Source organism: Schizophyllum commune (genome assembly GCF_000143185.2).
Source record: "Schizophyllum commune H4-8 unplaced genomic scaffold SCHCOscaffold_8, whole genome shotgun sequence".
NCBI lineage: Eukaryota > Fungi > Basidiomycota > Agaricomycetes > Agaricales > Schizophyllaceae > Schizophyllum > Schizophyllum commune.
The window spans coordinates 1,360,858-1,378,483 of record NW_026089545.1 but is presented as its reverse complement, the minus strand read 5'-3'; the positions used below and the strand labels follow the sequence as shown (position 1 = coordinate 1,378,483).

At 56.5% G+C, this 17,626-nt stretch overlaps 10 protein-coding genes across 10 annotated transcripts; 4 read left to right on the top strand and 6 right to left on the bottom strand.

Annotated features, from left to right (window-relative positions):
- The first annotated feature begins 74 nt into the window (after nt 1-74).
- SCHCODRAFT_02631905 (uncharacterized protein) lies at nt 75-1,017 on the top strand. The gene is made up of 5 exons (XM_003030075.2): nt 75-297; nt 357-397; nt 450-481; nt 535-633; nt 693-1,017. Exons 1-5 carry the CDS (start codon nt 142-144, stop codon nt 794-796), a joined length of 432 nt encoding a protein of 143 aa, XP_003030121.1. The 5' UTR covers nt 75-141; the 3' UTR covers nt 797-1,017.
- Nucleotides 1,008-2,036, bottom strand: SCHCODRAFT_02506813 (glycoside hydrolase family 16 protein; the record flags this gene model as incomplete). The annotated part of the gene is made up of 5 exons (XM_003030494.2): nt 1,008-1,172; nt 1,223-1,285; nt 1,338-1,519; nt 1,572-1,819; nt 1,870-2,036. The coding sequence occupies 5 exons, from the start codon at nt 2,034-2,036 to the stop codon at nt 1,008-1,010; spliced, it is 825 nt and encodes a 274-aa protein (XP_003030540.2).
- A 637-nt stretch (nt 2,037-2,673) lies between these two features.
- SCHCODRAFT_01356221 (Sm-like ribonucleoprotein) lies at nt 2,674-3,383 on the top strand (the record flags this gene model as incomplete). Its single annotated transcript, XM_003030076.2, has 4 exons — nt 2,674-2,873; nt 2,934-2,974; nt 3,116-3,243; nt 3,293-3,383. The coding sequence occupies exons 1-4, from the start codon at nt 2,846-2,848 to the stop codon at nt 3,381-3,383; spliced, it is 288 nt and encodes a 95-aa protein (XP_003030122.1). The 5' UTR covers nt 2,674-2,845.
- A 526-nt stretch (nt 3,384-3,909) lies between these two features.
- SCHCODRAFT_02345316 (uncharacterized protein) lies at nt 3,910-5,618 on the bottom strand. Its single transcript, XM_003030495.2, has 10 exons — nt 5,415-5,618; nt 5,325-5,359; nt 5,195-5,274; nt 5,085-5,141; nt 4,948-5,033; nt 4,883-4,897; nt 4,633-4,836; nt 4,503-4,582; nt 4,273-4,449; nt 3,910-4,185 (listed from the first exon to the last, which is right to left on the bottom strand). The coding sequence occupies exons 1-10, from the start codon at nt 5,484-5,486 to the stop codon at nt 3,981-3,983; spliced, it is 1,011 nt and encodes a 336-aa protein (XP_003030541.1). The 5' UTR covers nt 5,487-5,618; the 3' UTR covers nt 3,910-3,980.
- Nucleotides 5,619-5,720: 102 nt separating this feature from the next.
- On the top strand, nt 5,721-7,135 carry SCHCODRAFT_02750212 (uncharacterized protein). The gene is made up of 2 exons (XM_050347235.1): nt 5,721-6,467; nt 6,517-7,135. The coding sequence occupies exons 1-2, from the start codon at nt 5,759-5,761 to the stop codon at nt 6,867-6,869; spliced, it is 1,062 nt and encodes a 353-aa protein (XP_050199258.1). The 5' UTR covers nt 5,721-5,758; the 3' UTR covers nt 6,870-7,135.
- Nucleotides 6,795-8,740, bottom strand: SCHCODRAFT_02750211 (uncharacterized protein). The gene is made up of 11 exons (XM_003030496.3): nt 8,554-8,740; nt 8,461-8,495; nt 8,329-8,408; nt 8,215-8,271; nt 8,077-8,162; nt 8,009-8,023; nt 7,752-7,955; nt 7,605-7,684; nt 7,374-7,550; nt 7,157-7,311; nt 6,795-7,028 (listed from the first exon to the last, which is right to left on the bottom strand). The coding sequence occupies exons 1-11, from the start codon at nt 8,623-8,625 to the stop codon at nt 6,970-6,972; spliced, it is 1,020 nt and encodes a 339-aa protein (XP_003030542.1). The 5' UTR covers nt 8,626-8,740; the 3' UTR covers nt 6,795-6,969.
- A 576-nt stretch (nt 8,741-9,316) lies between these two features.
- On the bottom strand, nt 9,317-11,115 carry SCHCODRAFT_02669596 (uncharacterized protein; the record flags this gene model as incomplete). The annotated part of the gene is made up of 4 exons (XM_003030497.2): nt 9,317-9,990; nt 10,042-10,530; nt 10,586-10,693; nt 10,743-11,115. 4 exons carry the CDS (start codon nt 11,113-11,115, stop codon nt 9,317-9,319), a joined length of 1,644 nt encoding a protein of 547 aa, XP_003030543.1.
- A 1,162-nt stretch (nt 11,116-12,277) lies between these two features.
- On the top strand, nt 12,278-13,299 carry SCHCODRAFT_02506997 (uncharacterized protein; the record flags this gene model as incomplete). Its single annotated transcript, XM_003030078.2, has 2 exons — nt 12,278-12,448; nt 12,499-13,299. 2 exons carry the CDS (start codon nt 12,278-12,280, stop codon nt 13,297-13,299), a joined length of 972 nt encoding a protein of 323 aa, XP_003030124.1.
- Nucleotides 13,300-14,781: 1,482 nt separating this feature from the next.
- SCHCODRAFT_02345212 (uncharacterized protein) lies at nt 14,782-15,160 on the bottom strand. Its single transcript, XM_050342441.1, has one exon. The coding sequence runs from the start codon at nt 15,060-15,062 to the stop codon at nt 14,856-14,858; it is 207 nt and encodes a 68-aa protein (XP_050199257.1). The 5' UTR covers nt 15,063-15,160; the 3' UTR covers nt 14,782-14,855.
- SCHCODRAFT_02750208 (uncharacterized protein) lies at nt 14,803-17,306 on the bottom strand. Its single transcript, XM_003030498.2, has 3 exons — nt 16,736-17,306; nt 16,608-16,680; nt 14,803-16,549 (listed from the first exon to the last, which is right to left on the bottom strand). The coding sequence occupies exons 1-3, from the start codon at nt 17,194-17,196 to the stop codon at nt 15,176-15,178; spliced, it is 1,908 nt and encodes a 635-aa protein (XP_003030544.1). The 5' UTR covers nt 17,197-17,306; the 3' UTR covers nt 14,803-15,175.
- Between the last annotated feature and the right edge of the window lie 320 nt (nt 17,307-17,626).

Here is a 17,626-nt window from a genome sequence, read left to right as displayed (position 1 = left end):
AGAGCGAGACGGCCGCTGCCGAGGTTCGGCACGCGGAAGCCTTTGCACAACACGCTTTGACCAGCGCGACTTCGACGCGACGTGGCGTTGTACCGCTGCGGTTCATCTCAACCGTGACGACTCTCACTCCAACTTGTCACGATGCAGCTCCTCAACGTTCTCTTTGGCCTTCTCTTTGCTATTGTTGTGGCTGCGCAAGACGCAGGAGCTCCGAAAGAGCTTGTCATTGAGACGACTTACGCTCCCCCTGAGTGCCCCATAAAGTCCCAGAAGGGAGACGTGGTCAAAGTTCACTACGTTCGTGTTTTGCTCTGTGAATGCATACCCCTTCAGCTGGTCTCAACTATCCTTGACAGACCGGCAAGCTGTTCTCGAACGGCCAGAAGTTTGATTCGAGGTTTGCCTTTGCCATTCTCTGTTAGTAAACGAAGTCCACTTACATCTTGCAGTTTGGACCGCGGAACACCCTTCTCAGTGACGCGTGAGTGCATGCTTCGATCTTCTGTATGTACTAATATACTCAATTTCCTGTAGTCGGTCAAGGCCGTGTCATCAAAGGTTGGGACGAGGGGCTCTTGGGCATGTGCGTGAACGAGAAGCGCACACTCACCATCCCACCTAACCTGGCTTACGGTTCGTATACCGGCCCTACTTGTGTCTCTGACTTCGTCTTGACATAGTTCGATTTCTAGGCTCTCGCGGCGCTGGTCGTGGTGTCATTCCCGGACACGCCACCCTCATTTTTGACGTCGAGTTGGTCGAACTCGAAAGCAAGGGGCCGCGCGAGGAGCTGTGATGGCTTGGGCAGCATCTTCTGCACTCGATGACTTATTTGCATAGAGTTACTTACTGAAGGGCCCAAGAATGATGTCTTAGTCCATGTGCAGCGTCGCGAGTCAACCAATCATCGACTAGGGTGGCTTCAACAACAAACTATCCATTCCGAAGTGCGATGTACAGCCGAAAACGACGTGCACGCAAATAAATAGCAAAATACCCGCAATCCTTTAGTTGACGTCGCACACCTTGCCCTCAACCCGCTTCTCAAGACCGCTGTACATCTCGATGGACTTGATGTGGGTAATGGAGACCGCGGTGGGCGGGCCAGCAGACCAGTACGGGTCGCCGTTGCTCCAGACGTTCCAGAGACCGTTAGCGGCCTGAGTGGGAACCTACATTCAAGTCAGCATGGGTACTTCGTGAGCGAAACACGATCACTTACGTTCTCGGTGTGCTGGGCCTTCTGAACGCCATCGATGTAGAAGGTGGTCGAGGACTCCGTCCACTGGGTAACCATGTCAGCAAGGCGTGCGGGCGCGTTGCGCGCGGAAACTCACGTCAATGCGATATTCGTGGTAATCCGCAGCCGGGTCGAAGTCGAACGGCACGTTCACCGAGGTGGACTGCCCGCCCTCCTGGAGCGCCTGGTTGGTAGCCCAAACGCCCGCAGGGACGGTGTCGCTACCCTCAAGCGACGTAGTCGTGAGGAGCTCCCAGTCAGCCTCGTTGTTGTCACCCTCTGCAAGAAAGTTGGATCCCTGCCACTCGAATGCGCATTGCATCCCACTCACTGTAGAAGAAGAGACCCTCGCAGACGCCCGGAACACCGCTCGACTTGAGGACGGTACGGAGGGACCCGTACAGCGTCGTCTGGTCGCTGGCAATCTCAGCGCTGTAGACGTAGTCGCCGCCGTCGTAGGCGTTGACGACGAGGTCCAGCGAGCCATCACCGAGTTTCACGTTCTCCGGTCTGAAGTAGTGTGCAACAGACCCCGACCCGGCACCGACGGGGTAGTCGCTGATGCTGAGCCCAAAGCTCCTGGAGTGGGGGTGAGTGCAGGTATTTCTGGTATTTCGTACGATACTTACTGAAGGAGAGCATTCGCGTCACCGCCTGCCGTGGCAGTAGAGAAGTCCGCCTTGACGACGTCGGTGAAGGCACCTTCAATATCCCTGACCTTGTACGCGCTGCAGTCGGAGGCGAGCACGCCCTTGGCGGCAAGTGCAGCACCAGCGAGAACGGCAAGAGAGGCCATAATAAGCAATTAAGAAAGAAATACTGATCGGGGAAAGAGGGTGGGAGAAGAAGTAGATGGGTGCTCCCGAGGTGCCTCAGACACTTATATACGACGGCTGCACCGCCGCAGCCGATGGGTCGATGAGACGATGAGTGATCGTGGATCACGACAGGCAATAGACGGTGAGTGTGGGGACCGCATTGCGCAGATCAAACAGGGGCAAAGTCAGTCTGCTGAGGGCTCCAGGTCACTGCAGACATGTTTCTGAAGTGCTATGGTAAGCTTTCGCGATGGGCCCATTGACGACGCGGCGCGACGGGCAAAGGTTCGTCAGGTCTCGAGGTATGCATCGGGGTATTGATGGGTCGTTGAGCCGCCGTGGGCGCTGCCTCAGCATGCGGCCGTTGGCCCGCTCCTCAAGGACGGTGCCAAGTGACACTTGCGGCCACGATGAAGAGAGAACAGAGTGACCGTTCGCCCTGGCCAACGGTGATGATGACGACGAAAGTACGAGGTTCATGACAAAGAGGTCCTTCAGAGCCGCGCTCGCGAGCGCACTCGGGAAGGTGCGAAAGAGGTTGAAGACATATGCAGTCGGCAAAGTCCGTGATGGAGCAGCCTCGTGTCGTCTCGCCGCGCCCCTCGACGCGTGGACGCGCCTTCGCCTTCCCCCTCGCCGTCACTGTTCTGTACACGCCGGACAACGGCTGACGCGCGCCGCTCTCTCCCTCTACTGGCGACTCTGATCTATCGACGCGTCGCGAGACTCCTCGCCGAGGTCTTGCAGGAGTAGAGGAATCCAGGCGCGAAGGGTTTGAATAAAGAGGATGTCGTCCCTGCAAGGCTACGTCGATCGTGAGTTCCTCTGCATTGTTATCTAACATCCGTGAACTGATCTGGCTCTCCTACGGTCAGGTCGCGTACTGCTTGTGTTGCAGGATGGACGAACGATCGTGGTGAGCATGCTCCCCCTGCTTTGACCACAAATTCTTTGTGTTCACCTCCACCCAGTCTCTGCCGTCCTGCCCCCCTTCGAACCCCATCTTCCTCTGTCACTGATGTGGAAGCCCGGTCATCTTACTCACGCGTCTACGTAGGGTGTTCTAGCTGGCTTTGACCAAAAATCGAACATCATCCTGTCCGAGTGCCGTGAGCGCGTCTACTCCATGGATGAGGGCGTGGAGGAGATCCCACTCGGGCTATACATCGTGAAGGGGGACATGATGTGCGTCTCATCTTCCCTCGCTCGACGATCCCACTGACCGCGCTCGCAGATGCTTGATCGGAGAAATAGACAATGACCGCGACGCAGCAATTGACATATCCACTATTCGCGCCGAGCCAATCCCACCAATTCGATACTAGTGGTTGCTTGTCGCCTCTTTTTACCCTCCAGCGCGTCAGGCCCGACGTGTGCGCGTGACAGCGTATCGCGCGCATGCGATCGCGTATGCAGACAACCGCCCGCGAAAATCCTTGGGCCAAATGGCCCCTCGATCCCCCTCATCACCTCCTGCGGCAGATTTTTCTTATCGAGCCCTTGTATCGAAGGATAGCGACCCTATTCATTTCGCGCCTAAGGAGGCTTCGTGGCCGACTACCTTGGCTTGTACAGTGCGCGCGTGTTGCAACTCTATGTATCCTTCGAAACTGATATTAACTCATGCAAAAACGTTGTATCTGTCGTTCGGACAACATACTGAGAGCACATTTCTATCTGACTCAAATGGATGTGCTAGATTTTATACGGCGAAGGCCTATAAATATGGTAGATCGTTAAACACGTTCTCTTCTACTACGAGGTCCGTGCATATAACCTGAATAACCTGGGAGCAAAGATTCGTTAAGTACAGGCAGAGTCAACCAGTCCGGGGTACATAGCGCACGACAGTCCATCATCCACCAACTTCTACCACGACTGCCACACAAGTGGCTATCAGGACGACAAAGCAATAGGTGCGTCTAAACCACGCTGCGCGACGAGTGAATGGCGGCCATCTTACCCTCGTCGTTGAGCGGCTGCATCACATAGGGCAGCGACGTGCTGCTCGTGACGGGCACCAGGCGCGTCGGCCAGAGCCAGGCGTAGAGCGACATCGCGAGCCACAGCGGAAGCGAGTCGAGCAGGTAGAAGAAGCCCTCGTGCATCATCACGTAGCCGCGGTACCTATCGACGGAGTCAGCTTGCTGGTACAAAAGGAAAGGTTGGGCAACGAAAGGTGGAGAAGAGAATATAAGGCGGAAAGGAACTCACCCGCCCTTGAATTCGACAATACGGAAGATGCAGCGGACGATGATGGCGACGGACGTCAGGCACATGACACTCCAAAGGAGGCGCCAGTTGTGGAAGGGGGTGATCTTGAAGAAGCCGAAGGTGGACCAGACGCCCTCGCCGGTGCCGATTTTCCAGATCTCAGGGTGCATGGAGCGACTGTACAACGACGTGAGCACAGGACTTTTAAGCCGCAAATGATGGATACTCACGCCCTCCAGCCAAAGCGAAGCATGAGCAGGGTGAAGAGCGCGAAGGAGAGAATCTGGATGATGAGACCGGCGAGCGCGATCTGCATTGCAGTAAGTACGACGATGCATTGAAGAAGGTCAGTCAGCTCACGTTGCTGCCAATGTCCGCCATGTCCTCGTTAACTTCCAGGCCTGAGCCGCTCGCCTGGACGAAAAAGGTGATCACGTCGCTCCAGACGAAGAGCTTGACGATGATGGACGACTTGAGCCAGAGGCAGTCCTTGGCCACCTCGTCGCCCAGGCTCTCCGATAACTTGCGGAGAAGGACGTAGTCTACGGCAAGAAAGGCGCAAGGCTAGAGAAGGTCAGATTGAGCAGGACTCGTTGGAGTTGCGACGAACCGAAAGCAAGGTGAACTGCACGAGAGGTAAGTTCATGCTATACTATAGATGAGGGTGGGACGCACGATGCTCTGTAGGGAATACCAAGGGATAGAGTAGATGTTATCGCCTTGGGTGTATATGATACGGAAGACAAAGCCCATGGCCATAGCTGCGGGGACAGTAAGTCAGAGGGAACAAACTAGTTGGGGTTGGTACTCACTGTACATGCTGATCGTCAATGTGAGCATGTAACGAGGTCTACCGGTCCTGAACCAGTCTAAGTTCTGAGTCAGAGGATAGGTCGATGGAGTGGCGGAAGGGAGGACGCACGTATCCAATGTAGTGTGCCAGAGAGGAAGTATAGGGCGGCAAACAACACTGCCGGCCATATCTTGGGTATAAATCCGGCGCTGTAAACGCTGTTAGCACCAATGTCAGGCGTAAGGATAGTGGAACGTACATGATAAGTGGGTCCCCATTTTCATCCAGACGCGCCTTTGACGGAAGAAGTTAGTGGCTGCACTTGACTCACATGGTACGGAGGACTCACTGCCTGAACGGGAACAATAGCTGCCAAAAGGCATGCGCAGATGCTGAGAAGGGAACCAGTCCGGATACTCATGTCCTGAGGTGTGAGGGTGTGTGGGCAGCATCTTTTCCCTGCTCGATCTTATAGACCACAACCCAATGTCCTCGGTGGTCATTCTCGTCACACCTGTTATGCTGGTTTTAGCCAATCCTCACTACGTGCACGTTTTGGCCGAGGGGGTTTCGGCAACTTCCGAGAGGCTTTCGGCTGTGGCAGTGTATCGTGCCTGCCTGTTTTCGCCACAAAATCACCGCCTTCAGCCTCCAGCGCTGATCGTCCCGCACCGCCAAGCGCTATCATCCAGGATGACCAACCGCGTTCGCGGCATGCCGTTGCTTATCCTCGCTGTTCTGAATTTTCTCGTTCTGGGCGTTGTCGTATCCGTGCGATATTACAGGCAACGATATCATGTACTCGGCGTCGCCACACAGGCCTATGTCATCTCCCTCCCACGACGCGACACCCGCCGCACAGATATGCAGCGCCTTGCCAGAATGATGGGCACGAGCTGGAACTTCGTCGACGCAACCGACATGACGGACTCGGCCGTCTCCCGAATTTTCAGCAACGTGCGTCACACCCGCGAAGCTGCGCTCGCAGACCTCGACCATGGATCCTATACTCAGCTCTCTGACGAGATCGATATTCCCTTCGCATGGCCTGAGGATATCGACTACCTGGCGGCTGGCAACTCTCATGTACCCTCTGCCACCTCCGATCTCTGGCCGACTCTGTCTGCCAGTTCTCCTCCGACTCCCTGGCAAATGGCTTGTGCAGAGTACGACTTCACGCTGTCTCCCTATACTTCAAATACGCCGAGTTGGCTGCTTCTCACACCCCCACGCGTAGCCTGCTGGCAGTCTCACATCTCCGTCATCCGCCGCATAGTCGACGAAGGTCGGGACGGGCCCTTCATCATCCTTGAAGACGATGTGGATATGGAGAAGGACACAGCGCGTCGGCTACGTGATCTATGGCCTCTGCTCCCTTCAGACTGGGACGTCGTCTTTCTCGGTAGGCGCAATGCTATAAACGTCGTCACCCATCTGACTCATCTTCGCAGGTCACTGCTGGTCGAACGAAGCGCACCACCCTCCACTCAACCCTGACCACTCCCCAACCTTTCCCTTGCGACAAACCCGACTGCACCCCTCCATGGCCCCGAAGTGCACTCACGCATACGCTCTCTCGCGAAGTGGCGCACGGCGACTTCTGCTGCACCTCCGACACGCTCCGTTCGCGTACTCTCGGGCTATCGACCAAGCCTTCGCCTGGCTTGTCACTACCAAGCGTATCAAGGGCTTCTCCGTCGTCCCCAGCGTCGTCATTCAGCGGAAGGCGGACAACAGCGACATCAATACCAATACGACGAAGGCATGGAAGGACGATTTGGCTGATGGATGCTTCGCTCATTAGACATTGTATGGCTGGTTCTGTTCTAAGTACATCAAAGTCCGTTTACGCGGTGATATATAATGCAAACATCGCAGAGGGATTATACATGGGCGGAGCTCCTCTACGACGACTGTTCTTGTCTCTCGCCCTGCTGACCTGGGCTTTGGGTCGCCTTGCGGCCTGCTCGAAGAAGTGATATCAACAAAGCAAGTTCTCGAATAAAATAAGCAGTCCAAAGTCGCAAATAAAGACCCAGTTCGTGGATATCTACACCGCACTGAGCGAAGAATGGACCGTCGTGCGCTTACCCTCGTCCGTAAGCGGCTGCATCGCGTATGGGTTCGAAACCACAGTCTGTAAGCGTGTTGGCCAGAGCCACGCGTAGAGCGTCATGGCGATCCAGAGAGGTAGCGAGTCAAGGACGTAAGAGTAGCCTTCGTGCATCATCACGTATCCACGCGAACTGGTGAAAAAACGTGTATGTCAGCGATACATGTCGGCAGGAACGTGTAAGAAATTGCGCACCCTCCCTGGTACTCGACGATGCGGAAGATGCAACGGATGATGATGGCGATAGTGGTCAGACACATCACGACCCATAGTATGCGCCAGTCTTGGAAGGGCGTGACCTTGAAGAAGCCAAAGTCCTTCCAGTACGACTCTCCAGCGCCTATTCTCCAGATTTCGGGATGTGCAGTGCGGCTGGGAAAGGATGGTCAGAGCGGAGCTTCTGGGAAGGGGATAATGTAGACGTACGCCCTCCATCCGAAGCGGAACAGCAGCGCCGTAAAGAATAGGAAAGACAGAATTTGCAGGATGAGGCCGGCTAGCGCGATCTGTACATGTAGGTGTTAGACGCTGTAGAGCAGGGTCCGGGGGACATCGAGTACTCAGAGTACTCACACTACTGCCGATCTTATCCAACTTGTCACTTGCCTCTAAACCCGCGCCATCGGCTTGGACATTGAAGGTAATAAAGTCACTCCAAACGAAGAGCTTGACGATTAGGGAGGAGCGCAGATAGAGACAGTCCTTCGCCGCCTCTTCGCCTAGACTGTCGGCGAGCTTCTGGAGGAGGATGTAGTCCACTGCGATGAAGGCGCAGGGCTGCCACTGTGCTTGAGTGCACTCATTAGGGAGCTGACAAGAACGCGACGTACTGAGAGTAGGATGAACTGGTGGGTAGTGAGTATCCATAGACTACCATGCAACAAATGAAGGGACGTACAATGCTTTGTAGGAGATACCATGGGAGTGAGTAGACGTTATCGCCTTGACTGTAAATGATACGGAATACGAAGCCGAGTACAGTTGCTGTGTGATAGCATGAGTATCATGAGGTCGGAAGTGACGAAGTAGTACTTACTATACATGCTGATTGTCAAGGTCAGCATATAGCGCGGTCGACCGGTCCTGAAATAATCTGAATGAGTTGTCAGCGAGCTTGCCTTGCGTACGGGCAGAGAAAACCATAGCTCACGTATCCAATGAAGTGTACCCGAGACAAGATACAAGCCAGCGCATACGGCAGCAGGCCATACTTTGGGCCTGAAGCCAGCACTGAAGAAAGTATCAGCGCGAACACGCACGGGGAGAGAATCACTATCCGCACATAATTACAGGATTGCCATCGTCATCCTTGATGGCCTGAAATAATGCCATGAGGTTTCTGTCCTTCAACAATACACGCAAGGGAGCCACTCACCTTCACTGGATCTACCAATCCTACCAAGCACACCAAAAGGCTCAAGAGCGAAGCCGCCTTCCAAAAGCTCATCGCGCAGCAAGCAAAACAGCACTGTTCTACTGCACGCCATCCAGCCCCCGTCTCCCTTATACCCTGCCACCCTAGGATCCTCGCAGACGATGCGCATAACCCAGTTGGTGTCAATCGGAACCGAGGTCCCTTTCCGCGCCTTCCGAGTGGGCTAGCACGTGGCAAAACGTGGCCTGTGGGCGCTGGTTGCCACAAAAGCCACAGCGCTTCCGACAACGCCAAGAGTAAGCTGACACGAAAGCGGCTGGAGAGCGTACCTGGAGGACTCCTCATGATGAGCTCCGCGGACGGCGGTCGCATTCAATGTCGGCGGTGGACATGTGTATTCAATGTTTGGGTTATACAAGGGTGGCGCATCGAGATCTCTACTGTCCTGGAACAGAGGGAATAAGTACAGAACGTCCAGAAGGGCGTCAAAACAAGGTACACGATAGTAGGCAAAGAAAGCTGTCCGAAGAAAGCGAGGGGATGGCTGAGGGTGAAAAGCTGTTCGAACTTCCAAAGAGTGAGTGACCCAGCGACCAAGCGACCAAGCGCGTGTGCTATCTACAAGCTAGAAAAAGGAACTCAGTAATACAACGTCCGGGCAAGGTGTAACATGAAGGAGAAGTTAAGGCTGCGAACGTATGAATATATGCTGTTCAGAAGGTAGGCGATGATCGGGAAATGAAGCCGTGGCAGCGCTGGAGTCTCAAAAATCAGGCGACTTGGGACGACGGCCCAAACTGCCCACCCTTCCCAGACTATCCAGCCAGCTACTCGGCCCACTCGCCGCCAGCTTCTCGTCCACCTGCAAGGTCCGCAGCAACCGCTGCGCCAACAGGGCCTCCTCCAGATCGAAGGCGCTCTGCTCTGCCTGCTCGCCTTCGCCGGCGCCCGTGAGGCTCTTCTTCGCCCTCAGCGTCGGCGGCATTTTCCTCGGCTGCACAATCGTCACAGCCGCGGCCGGCGGGGGCGCGATCATGGGCAGAGAGCCCCATGCACTGAGCCGAGTCGCGTCCGTGAGCGGGTACGATTCGTAGTCCGGCTGAATCGCGGGCGACGCGTTCAGGACGGGTGCAAAGGGATCGCGAAGTGCGGTGCAGTCCTCCGAGGGGGTTGGGGTGACAGCGCGGCAGATTTCCTTGGACGTCTCAACGTGGACAGGGCAAGGAAAGCACGGGGAGGCGTCAATTGGCGTGTTGGCGGCCGAGCAGTACGTGGACGCGGTGGTCATGAAGCGCTTGATCGGGTTGCGCCTCGGACGGGGCGACGTGAAGGATGATGAACGAGAGACAGGACGACGTGTGTATAGGTCGTCGTTGATTGAGTGAGCGGCAGCAGCCGCTTCCTCGTTAAACTGGTCTTGGATAACGAGTGTATGCACTGTCGATCGGTGTCAGCCTCTTCGAATCCATGACAAAGGAAGCGACTAACCCATAAGAGCCGTGGTCAGACAGATGAAGCAGAGCACCATCCCAGTAGCCTCGATGATACGGAACGGAGTCCTGCTCGCAGTGTCGTCGGCAGAGATGATGGATACGGCTCCAATGTCGGAAGCGGCGGCGAAGGAGGCAGCGAGAACAGCGCAGAACAGGTACACCCACAGGTTGCGCAAGCGAGTGTAAGTGGCGTCGCTTTGCGCTGGTGCCCCACAAGAACCAGCCGACGCCGGGTAGCCAAGACCGGGCGTGGAGTCCGCGTCCTTGTAGGAGGCGGAGCACGCTGTCAAGGTGCTGGTGGTCGAGCAAGCCGGAGAGAAGGTGATTCCATGTCCCTGAGAAGCACGTCCGCGGTGAACCATAATCGTCCAGGCGAGTTGATAGGCGGGGAATGGCAGAGCGAGAGCGAGGAAAACGAAAACAAGGGTGACAGGAAGAAGCGGAGGCATGGCGAGGAAAAGTGACAAGATAGACACCAGATTTGCTGAGAATAGATGGCTCAGATAGCGATTAGGCGCGTGGAGGAGGTAAGGACGTACCGCCCAGCATCATCAGTGTCAGGATGAAGGCGCATGTATATAGCTTGAACGGCGAGATCGCCTCCTTTGAAGACGAGACAACGGTAAGATACAGGAAAACTGCACCCACTGCGATAATGCGTCAACGGCAATCCTGACAAATGAATCGGCCACTCACACTCAAATTGCGACAGACAGATGAGGACTTCGCCCGCCAAAGACGTGCGAGGGTCGTATGTCTGACTTGAAGTCGCACCGAGAGCACCGATGAGGATCGCGGTCAACACCAGGATGGTGAACGAGACCCATGCGATGCAGACTCGTAACCGTCTGCGCGAGTATCGGGACGCATATACGCTGGCTATAGCTGGGTGGCGGCCGCCCATGGCGGTCAAGTCGGGTTTTCCGGGTTTCCAAGACTGCGAAAGAGAAAAGAGGACGAGAGCAATTGCAATGAGAGGAACAAGGAAAAAGAGCGAGGTGGGGATGGCGCGAATGCGGAGAACAGAAGACGTCAAGGGCATAGAACGGTCGATTTCGGCAGCCGCCATGGTCATATACGGGGTCGTAACGAAAGCGTGAGCGTGAGCGTAACCTAGTCCAAAGGGGACCAAGGCGATGTAAAGATCTGGTGGCGGAGGAGAACAAGGCGAGTCAGGCTAAAGTACAATTGCCGTCGGGAACGTTACACATGGCATGGCGCTGTCCAAACAACGATATACACGTCCTTCCCAGATCGGTTCCCGCCCGAAGTCCACCAGAGTATGTCAGAGTCCTTCGAAGGGCGCCCAGAGAGCGTTACAGCGTCTGCAAGACGGCAAACTTGTCGTCATGCAAGGTATCCGTCGGGGCGTACAGGGTTCTCGTTGCCGCTGAAGGGCTCACCATCGTGCAGAAACCCGTTTCAGGGGTTCGGAGGCGAACACACCGTTAGGTCACCGGTAAGCGCGCCCTGTCAACGTCAAGTACCCTCTCGGGCGAAGGTCGTCAGAGATGCCGGGGTGCCACAAATTGTTTGTATCTTTCTGTGCCTTTCGGACGCCAGCCACAATGAACTTGATAGAGCCCGAAGTTCCTTACGATGACAGTGAAGTCCAAAGATGTCGGAGCAGTCGAGAAGAATCTACAAGGACGTGCATCTATAGATATTGAAGGGAAACAGGTCGTAATGTTGGGCTAAGCATGTTGTTTGCCACCTCAGCGAAGGGGTCCGAGAGATGAGTTGTTTTCCAGTGCTTTCCTGCTGGATAGGGGAGCAATAAATACGGCTTGCACCACACAGTTTGGCGGAGAAATTTTGCTGAGCAGGGGAAAGCAGTATAGCTCCGAGGATACGTCTAGGTTCGACCAAGGAATTTCCTGATAGGGCGCGCACTGAATACATGTCAAGAGCGGAATTGTCAGAGGATCACGTATCCGACAAGACGCCTTGGTACGACATCCAAGAGGGCACGAGTTTGTGTTTGCAGGTGGAGGGCCGAAGAGAGGCGAGATTGTGACGTTAGCGCTGTGACTGCTGACGCGATTGACCGTGAGAGTGATTTCGTTGACCTGCCTAATCGGGGGGTATATACGTGGCAACCACGTCGGCGACAGCTCTTCCTTCACGACCTCCACGTAGACCGTCCTGCCTCGCAGTACCCCCTCAAATTCTGTCATTCGTTCCTTCCCTCTTCCACGTCTCATAACGACCACTCGACAAAGTCTTTCAACATGTCTCCCTCCGACTTTGTCAACCCCGCGAACCTCGCATCGACGCCTATGACTCCCGAAGCCCACTCTCCCGCTTCCGACTCTGGTCCCTCCCGCAAGCGGGCAAGGACTGAACTGTCTTCCGAGGAGAAGAAGGAAGCGCGAGCCCACCGTAACCGCATTGCGGCGCAGGTATGCGACGTCGTGCTTTTGTGTTTCATCCCGCTCACCGCCGTCCGCAGAACTCCCGCGATCGCCGCAAGGCCCAATTTTCCTACCTTGAGCGCCGTGTGGCCGAACTTGAGGAGGAGAACAGGCAGCTTCGCGCTGGCATGGGCATGACCCGTGTCGATGAGAAGAAAGTCGAGGAGCAGGAGCGTGAGCGCGCTCGCGAACGTGAGAATGAAGAACTGCGCGAACGAATTAGAACCCTGGAGAAAGGCTGGGACGCCGTCGTCAAAGCCCTCGCCGCTCAGGGCCTCCCCACTGGTGTGGCACCTCCGACGCCGATGTCCGAGGTCGCCCAGTCACCCTCGTCAAATGACACAACCTCTACCCACTCTACATCCCCTTCAGCCGCGGCCTCGGAGCCAGCTGTCTTAACGCAGCAGCCTGTCACCAGCACCCTCTCCGTCCCGCCCACAACGGTCTTCCCCCTCTCCCCCGCACCCACCTCTACCTCCATGGATCTCGACTATCCGTCCCCCGACGTCTCGTACGATGACTTCGCCGCTGTTCCTGCCTTCACTGCCGAACAGACCGCCTCTGAACAAGATCCCACTCGCCACCTAGCACGGGTGGCGACCATTGAGGACGAGTCCTCGATGTCCCTGCAGCGGGTGGTTTCGAATTCACGCAGTCTACCGGTGGTCAAGCAGGCGCAGCCGGCCATGCCGTACAGGCTGACGACGCGCACGTCCCTGTTGACGATGCCGCAATGGACAACCTCTTGCGAGAGATCCTCACCGCCTCGCCTTACCTGTCGCCTTCGAATTTACCTGCGGAGGGCGCCGCTTCGGCGGATGTCCCAGCGCCGCAAGTAGAGGCGAGCCCCGCCCCAGCGCCTGCTGTCGGCAAGGGAGTCCTCGCTAACGCGAAGGCTGCAGAGGCGCTGTGGAACGGAGAGGGTGGGCAGGAGGCGGAGAACCTCGGGCACCTAGACCTGGAGCTGGACCTGACAAACTGGATGGGGGACAACACGGAGATGCAGAAGGTCCTCGACATGTTCGCGGCCACGAACTACGGCAGCAGCGCCGATGCCGGTGAGGAGGTGCTGCCTGCGAACCTGTTCGAGCAGCATCTCCTGAACCCCACCGCGTCGATGAACGTTGACGTCTGCTAATTCCTCGCCGCGTCGTCGGCCGGCCGCAAACACCATTGTGATGCCTGCGCTTGCGCTGGGCATGGACCTATCTTACATCTCATCCCGTATGTTGTCCTGTACGTTATCTTTATTCCCATTCTGCTTCTGTCTTGGTTGCTCTCTATCAGGATTCCCTTTTCACTCTGTTTCTCTCTCCTCTCCCCTACTATATATATGCTCGCGGCCCCTGCGATTTTTTCTCTGCACTACCCTACTTACAGCTACTTTTTACCTCGTTTGCTACGGCTTTCCTCCTCCGGTCCTTCCTTCTCGCTGTCGTTGTCGCTCTGGTCACCGTGTTGCTCACGGGCTGGGCCGGATGGTGTTTGGGGCCCGATGCAGTCTCCCGTCTTCGTCACCTTCTCCCCTTTGGGTCGTAGAAGTGTTGGCTGAAGTCGGTGAGCGCTTTGGTCCCGGCACCGTCTGCCTTGTTTGTGGACACGTTGGTCGGCCGCGTTGATGGCGTTGGTGGGGAGAAGGTCTTCGGTGGTCATGTTTGTCCTGCGTGGATGTACGTACTTCTAGCGGTTTCTAGTCGGTGTAGAATAGAATGCAACGGGCTGCCTCCTCAATCATTGGAGTGTTCTGTTTGTGGAAGCAGATACGAAAACGTGGCCAGTCCCATGACTGAAGCGTGGGACGCTGAAGTTCAACTTCACCTGTTGTTGGACCCAGCCTGGCCGCCGCAATGCAAGGTGTCATGCCCTCGCAAGCGAGGCTGCAAAGTAGATCAGCCCGTATACTTACGATTGGGATACGTGATTGGTATGCAAACTCACGTTCTTTGTGAAGGGGCATGCTATCGAAGTACGCACCTCACCTCGCCTTACCTCCTCGTGCAAGATTTACATGCCATTGTCGCCTAAGTCAGGTACGCACCGGCGGCCTTCACGTGTAGGGCGGTACGGCGGCCTAGCCTTATGGCTAACAGCCAGCACCGAAGGCACAGCTGATTCTTGACGTCTCGAAGCCCTGACCCAATCGCACAACTGCCAGATAGCAGTTGTTTGGGCGCTTGAGTCGATGGACCTGTAGCTTCGCATCCGACTAGCCGTTGGTGTAGCGCCGAGCGGTTGGGCGCTTATCAACTCCCTGCCTTTGTAAATCGACAGAGCTCATGTTCCCGGAGCGCTGTAGCCCCGGCGCCGCCACCGCCATGCTCACAGCCCACGCGGATCCCAGACGCACACCAGGTCGTGGCCAGGAAGGAATTCGATTATTTGCATCACAACATTGTTACAATACACTGCGCGAGTTAGCCAGGAAGGGCCCAAAGAACGTTGAGCAGACAACAACAGAGAACTGCAGGTAGACTATGTACAGGAAGCTTGATACATGTGGGGGAAGACTGAGGGAGATATGCTTGCGATCCGGGAGTGAGCACGATATGGATATAGCGTAGATGCAGCAGGGAGAATTAACGATGGAAAAATACATATACATGGGCGTGGAGCGCGCGCTGACCCCATCGCTGGTGCGTACGAGCCATATGGACACTCGCCAGGAACGCGAGGGAGTGAGGTGAGGTGGGGATAATGATAGGTGAGAGCGTCGTGTTACGGGTCAAAGAGGGTACTGTATGCGGGCGGGGGCGCGTCGTACAGGGACGTGCGCACCCGGGGCGCGGAAGGTCGTGTATTCATCGTGAGGGCGCGCATCCACTCTGCGTCCTCGTCCTTGTAGGGATCTGGTCCGGGCATATGTGGGACGGCGGCGCTCGTGGCCGTCGGCGTTGGCGGCAGCGGCAGCGTGCGTATCTGCAACGGCGCGCTGCTTCGCTTCTCGCGCGGGACGGGCACGACGTTGTCGTCCAACTGCGTTCGGTGGCGTAGATGGAGGGTGTCCGGCAGTGGCTCCGCGGGCCCTGGCGCGGGCACCTGCGGGAGTCGGCGGACGTTGAACGCGCCGGTGGTCCGAGGGAGCGGGGAGAATGGGGGAACGTCTGCAAGGCCCGGAGCAGTGCTAGGTCGGATGGAGGATGCGGAGGACGGGCCACGCACGAATGTCATGAGGTCGGAAGTATCTGTGGAAGGGGAGATCGGCGAAGGCGTCCAGACAGAAGGGTCGAGAGGAGGCGCCGGCTCGCGCGGAGGCGTAGGTAGCTCGCGGATTGCCAAATCACCCCCTGCTCTTCGTCCCGGAACAGATGTTGATCGCTCGAGCCGCGTTAAGGACGTCGGACTTCCCTGATCTGAGGATATGGATGTGACGGATGGTGTGTCGTCTTCGCCATAGAAAGCGGGGTCAAGGTACATGTGCGCCGGCGCAGAGGCGTTCGCGAGAGGGTAGCAAATCGATTCCGCGGAAGGGCTAGGTGGGGCTTGTGGTGAGGGTCGAGTGGTGGCGGCAGCGGGTAGGTCAAAGTCAAGAACTAAGCTCGATGGACGTGTTTGTACGGGACTCGCTTCCACCTCTGGTGTCGGTGGTCGGGTAGTGTTCACCTGAGGTTCTACTACCTGCTCGACCGTCGTGGAATTCAGGGGGTTCCCATCTGGCGGGATATCGACCAGATCGTCTGATACCGGTGAGGTGGGAACCGTGTCGGACGGCGTAGAACTCGATAGGCTGTCTGCGGAAAACGAGCGCTTGCGATATAACGGTTCGCCGAAGATGATTTTGCGCCACTGCCGGTTGCTCGTTGCATGAGAATGCGGCATTTCAGTTTCTCCATCCAGACCTTCTGGCGGCGCGACGTCCAGCATAGGCCCCTCGTACTTCCGCACCACCATCCAGTCCTGCACATCTGTTACAAGAAGGAGCGCGGTGGCGATAAGATAGTCCAGGAGTAAGATGGAGACGCCCCCATGCTCATTGCGTGATCGGCTGTCGTATTTGTCGCGTAGGGTCTCATACACAACGAGCTTGGGCGCCGTCGTGGCAGTCGCCGGTTCGAATATCGCAATCGGGCCTTTGACTGAGGCTGTCGTGCACTAGGATGATGACTGGTGTTAGGGATGGGTACTGTGGGAACCGGAGGTGTGCGCTCACCCAGTATGCGCCCGACTGTGGTCTCCACTTCAGGCATTGTGAGTAGCCCGGAATGTTGAATTTATGGGTATGACTGCAGGGGAGATGTATTTAAAATGAGAGCGCTCGAGAATACGCGGCAGACACACTTTGAGCGCGAACCCGACCGAAGAAGCGAATCCCCCGGCTGCCAGTCCCGGCCGTTCATCTGAATTCTCACCCCCGTCCCCTCTTGCCCCTTTCCTAATGGCAGCGTCTTGGGCCATCGTATGTCGGCAGCAGTTGTTTCGTCCCAGTGGTCGGACCGCGTTATAGTTGTAGAGGGCCCCGTAGTCTGGATGGAATACACGGCTTGATCGGATGCTTCGTCGTGCACCAGCGAGTCTAGCATGTGGTGGGAGGATAGCTGCAGGGTAAGGAGAGCATCTTTGGAAGCTGTCGTAGGCTCCTCGATCGAGCGCCTGAGATGGGGGAGGACCGCTGGCAGTATGGAAGTGCGGGACTGGCCGAGCTTGGACGTCGAGCTGGAGGCCTCGCTCGTTGTGTTCGAGCGCGAAGAGGACTCGACGACGGCTCTGCCGTTTGCGGGGTACTTCTGTTCTTTGCCCATGATGGGACGGTCAGAGCGCGAGAGACATGGAAAGGCAAGACAAGCGGGGCCGACACCGAGCAGGACTTAACCCTTATGTAATTCCATCAAGCCCGCATGCGCGCTGGCCGTATCTCCCATCAGATCTTCCGCCATACGCGGTCCCCGCTGCCCAGTCGGCGCTGCTTTGCAAGCGTCGGGTCTCGGATGTCTTCCTCCTCGCCGATCCACTCACGTATCATACGTGCTGATCCCCTCCTCGCTCGTCTGTTCCTAGCCCAAGCGGCCTGCAGACGGATATTTTACATCGACATATACACATTTCGGATATTTGCCTGCAACACTTTGCTGAGCGCTCGAGGCCGCGCTCACCTCGGGCGCCGTGAATAATCTGAGGCCGCTCAACGAATGCTTCCCACAGCCCGCACCCTCGGCATAGACCTCCTCACGC

Coding starts and splice junctions, on each gene's coding strand:
- SCHCODRAFT_02750208 (XM_003030498.2), bottom strand. CDS start 17,196: ATGGGCAAAGAACAGAAGTACCCCGCAAACGGCAGAGCCGTCGTCGAG. Junction 16,681..16,735: donor CGGTCGGGTTCGCGCTCAAA/GTGTGTCTGCCG, acceptor TCTCCCCTGCAG/TCATACCCATAAATTCAACA. Junction 16,550..16,607: donor CACAGTCGGGCGCATACTGG/GTGAGCGCACAC, acceptor TCATCATCCTAG/TGCACGACAGCCTCAGTCAA.
- SCHCODRAFT_02631905 (XM_003030075.2), top strand. CDS start 142: ATGCAGCTCCTCAACGTTCTCTTTGGCCTTCTCTTTGCTATTGTTGTG. Junction 398..449: donor GGCCAGAAGTTTGATTCGAG/GTTTGCCTTTGC, acceptor TACATCTTGCAG/TTTGGACCGCGGAACACCCT. Junction 634..692: donor CCCACCTAACCTGGCTTACG/GTTCGTATACCG, acceptor TTCGATTTCTAG/GCTCTCGCGGCGCTGGTCGT.
- SCHCODRAFT_02345212 (XM_050342441.1), bottom strand. CDS start 15,062: ATGTATATGTATTTTTCCATCGTTAATTCTCCCTGCTGCATCTACGCT.
- SCHCODRAFT_02345316 (XM_003030495.2), bottom strand. CDS start 5,486: ATGAGTATCCGGACTGGTTCCCTTCTCAGCATCTGCGCATGCCTTTTG. Junction 5,034..5,084: donor ATTGACGATCAGCATGTACA/GTGAGTACCAAC, acceptor CTGTCCCCGCAG/CTATGGCCATGGGCTTTGTC. Junction 4,450..4,502: donor CTTCGCTTTGGCTGGAGGGC/GTGAGTATCCAT, acceptor GTCGTTGTACAG/TCGCTCCATGCACCCTGAGA.
- SCHCODRAFT_02750211 (XM_003030496.3), bottom strand. CDS start 8,625: ATGAGCTTTTGGAAGGCGGCTTCGCTCTTGAGCCTTTTGGTGTGCTTG. Junction 8,496..8,553: donor GATTGGTAGATCCAGTGAAG/GTGAGTGGCTCC, acceptor GCATTATTTCAG/GCCATCAAGGATGACGATGG. Junction 7,685..7,751: donor TGGATAAGATCGGCAGTAGT/GTGAGTACTCTG, acceptor CTACATGTACAG/ATCGCGCTAGCCGGCCTCAT.
- SCHCODRAFT_02750212 (XM_050347235.1), top strand. CDS start 5,759: ATGACCAACCGCGTTCGCGGCATGCCGTTGCTTATCCTCGCTGTTCTG. Junction 6,468..6,516: donor CTGGGACGTCGTCTTTCTCG/GTAGGCGCAATG, acceptor TCATCTTCGCAG/GTCACTGCTGGTCGAACGAA.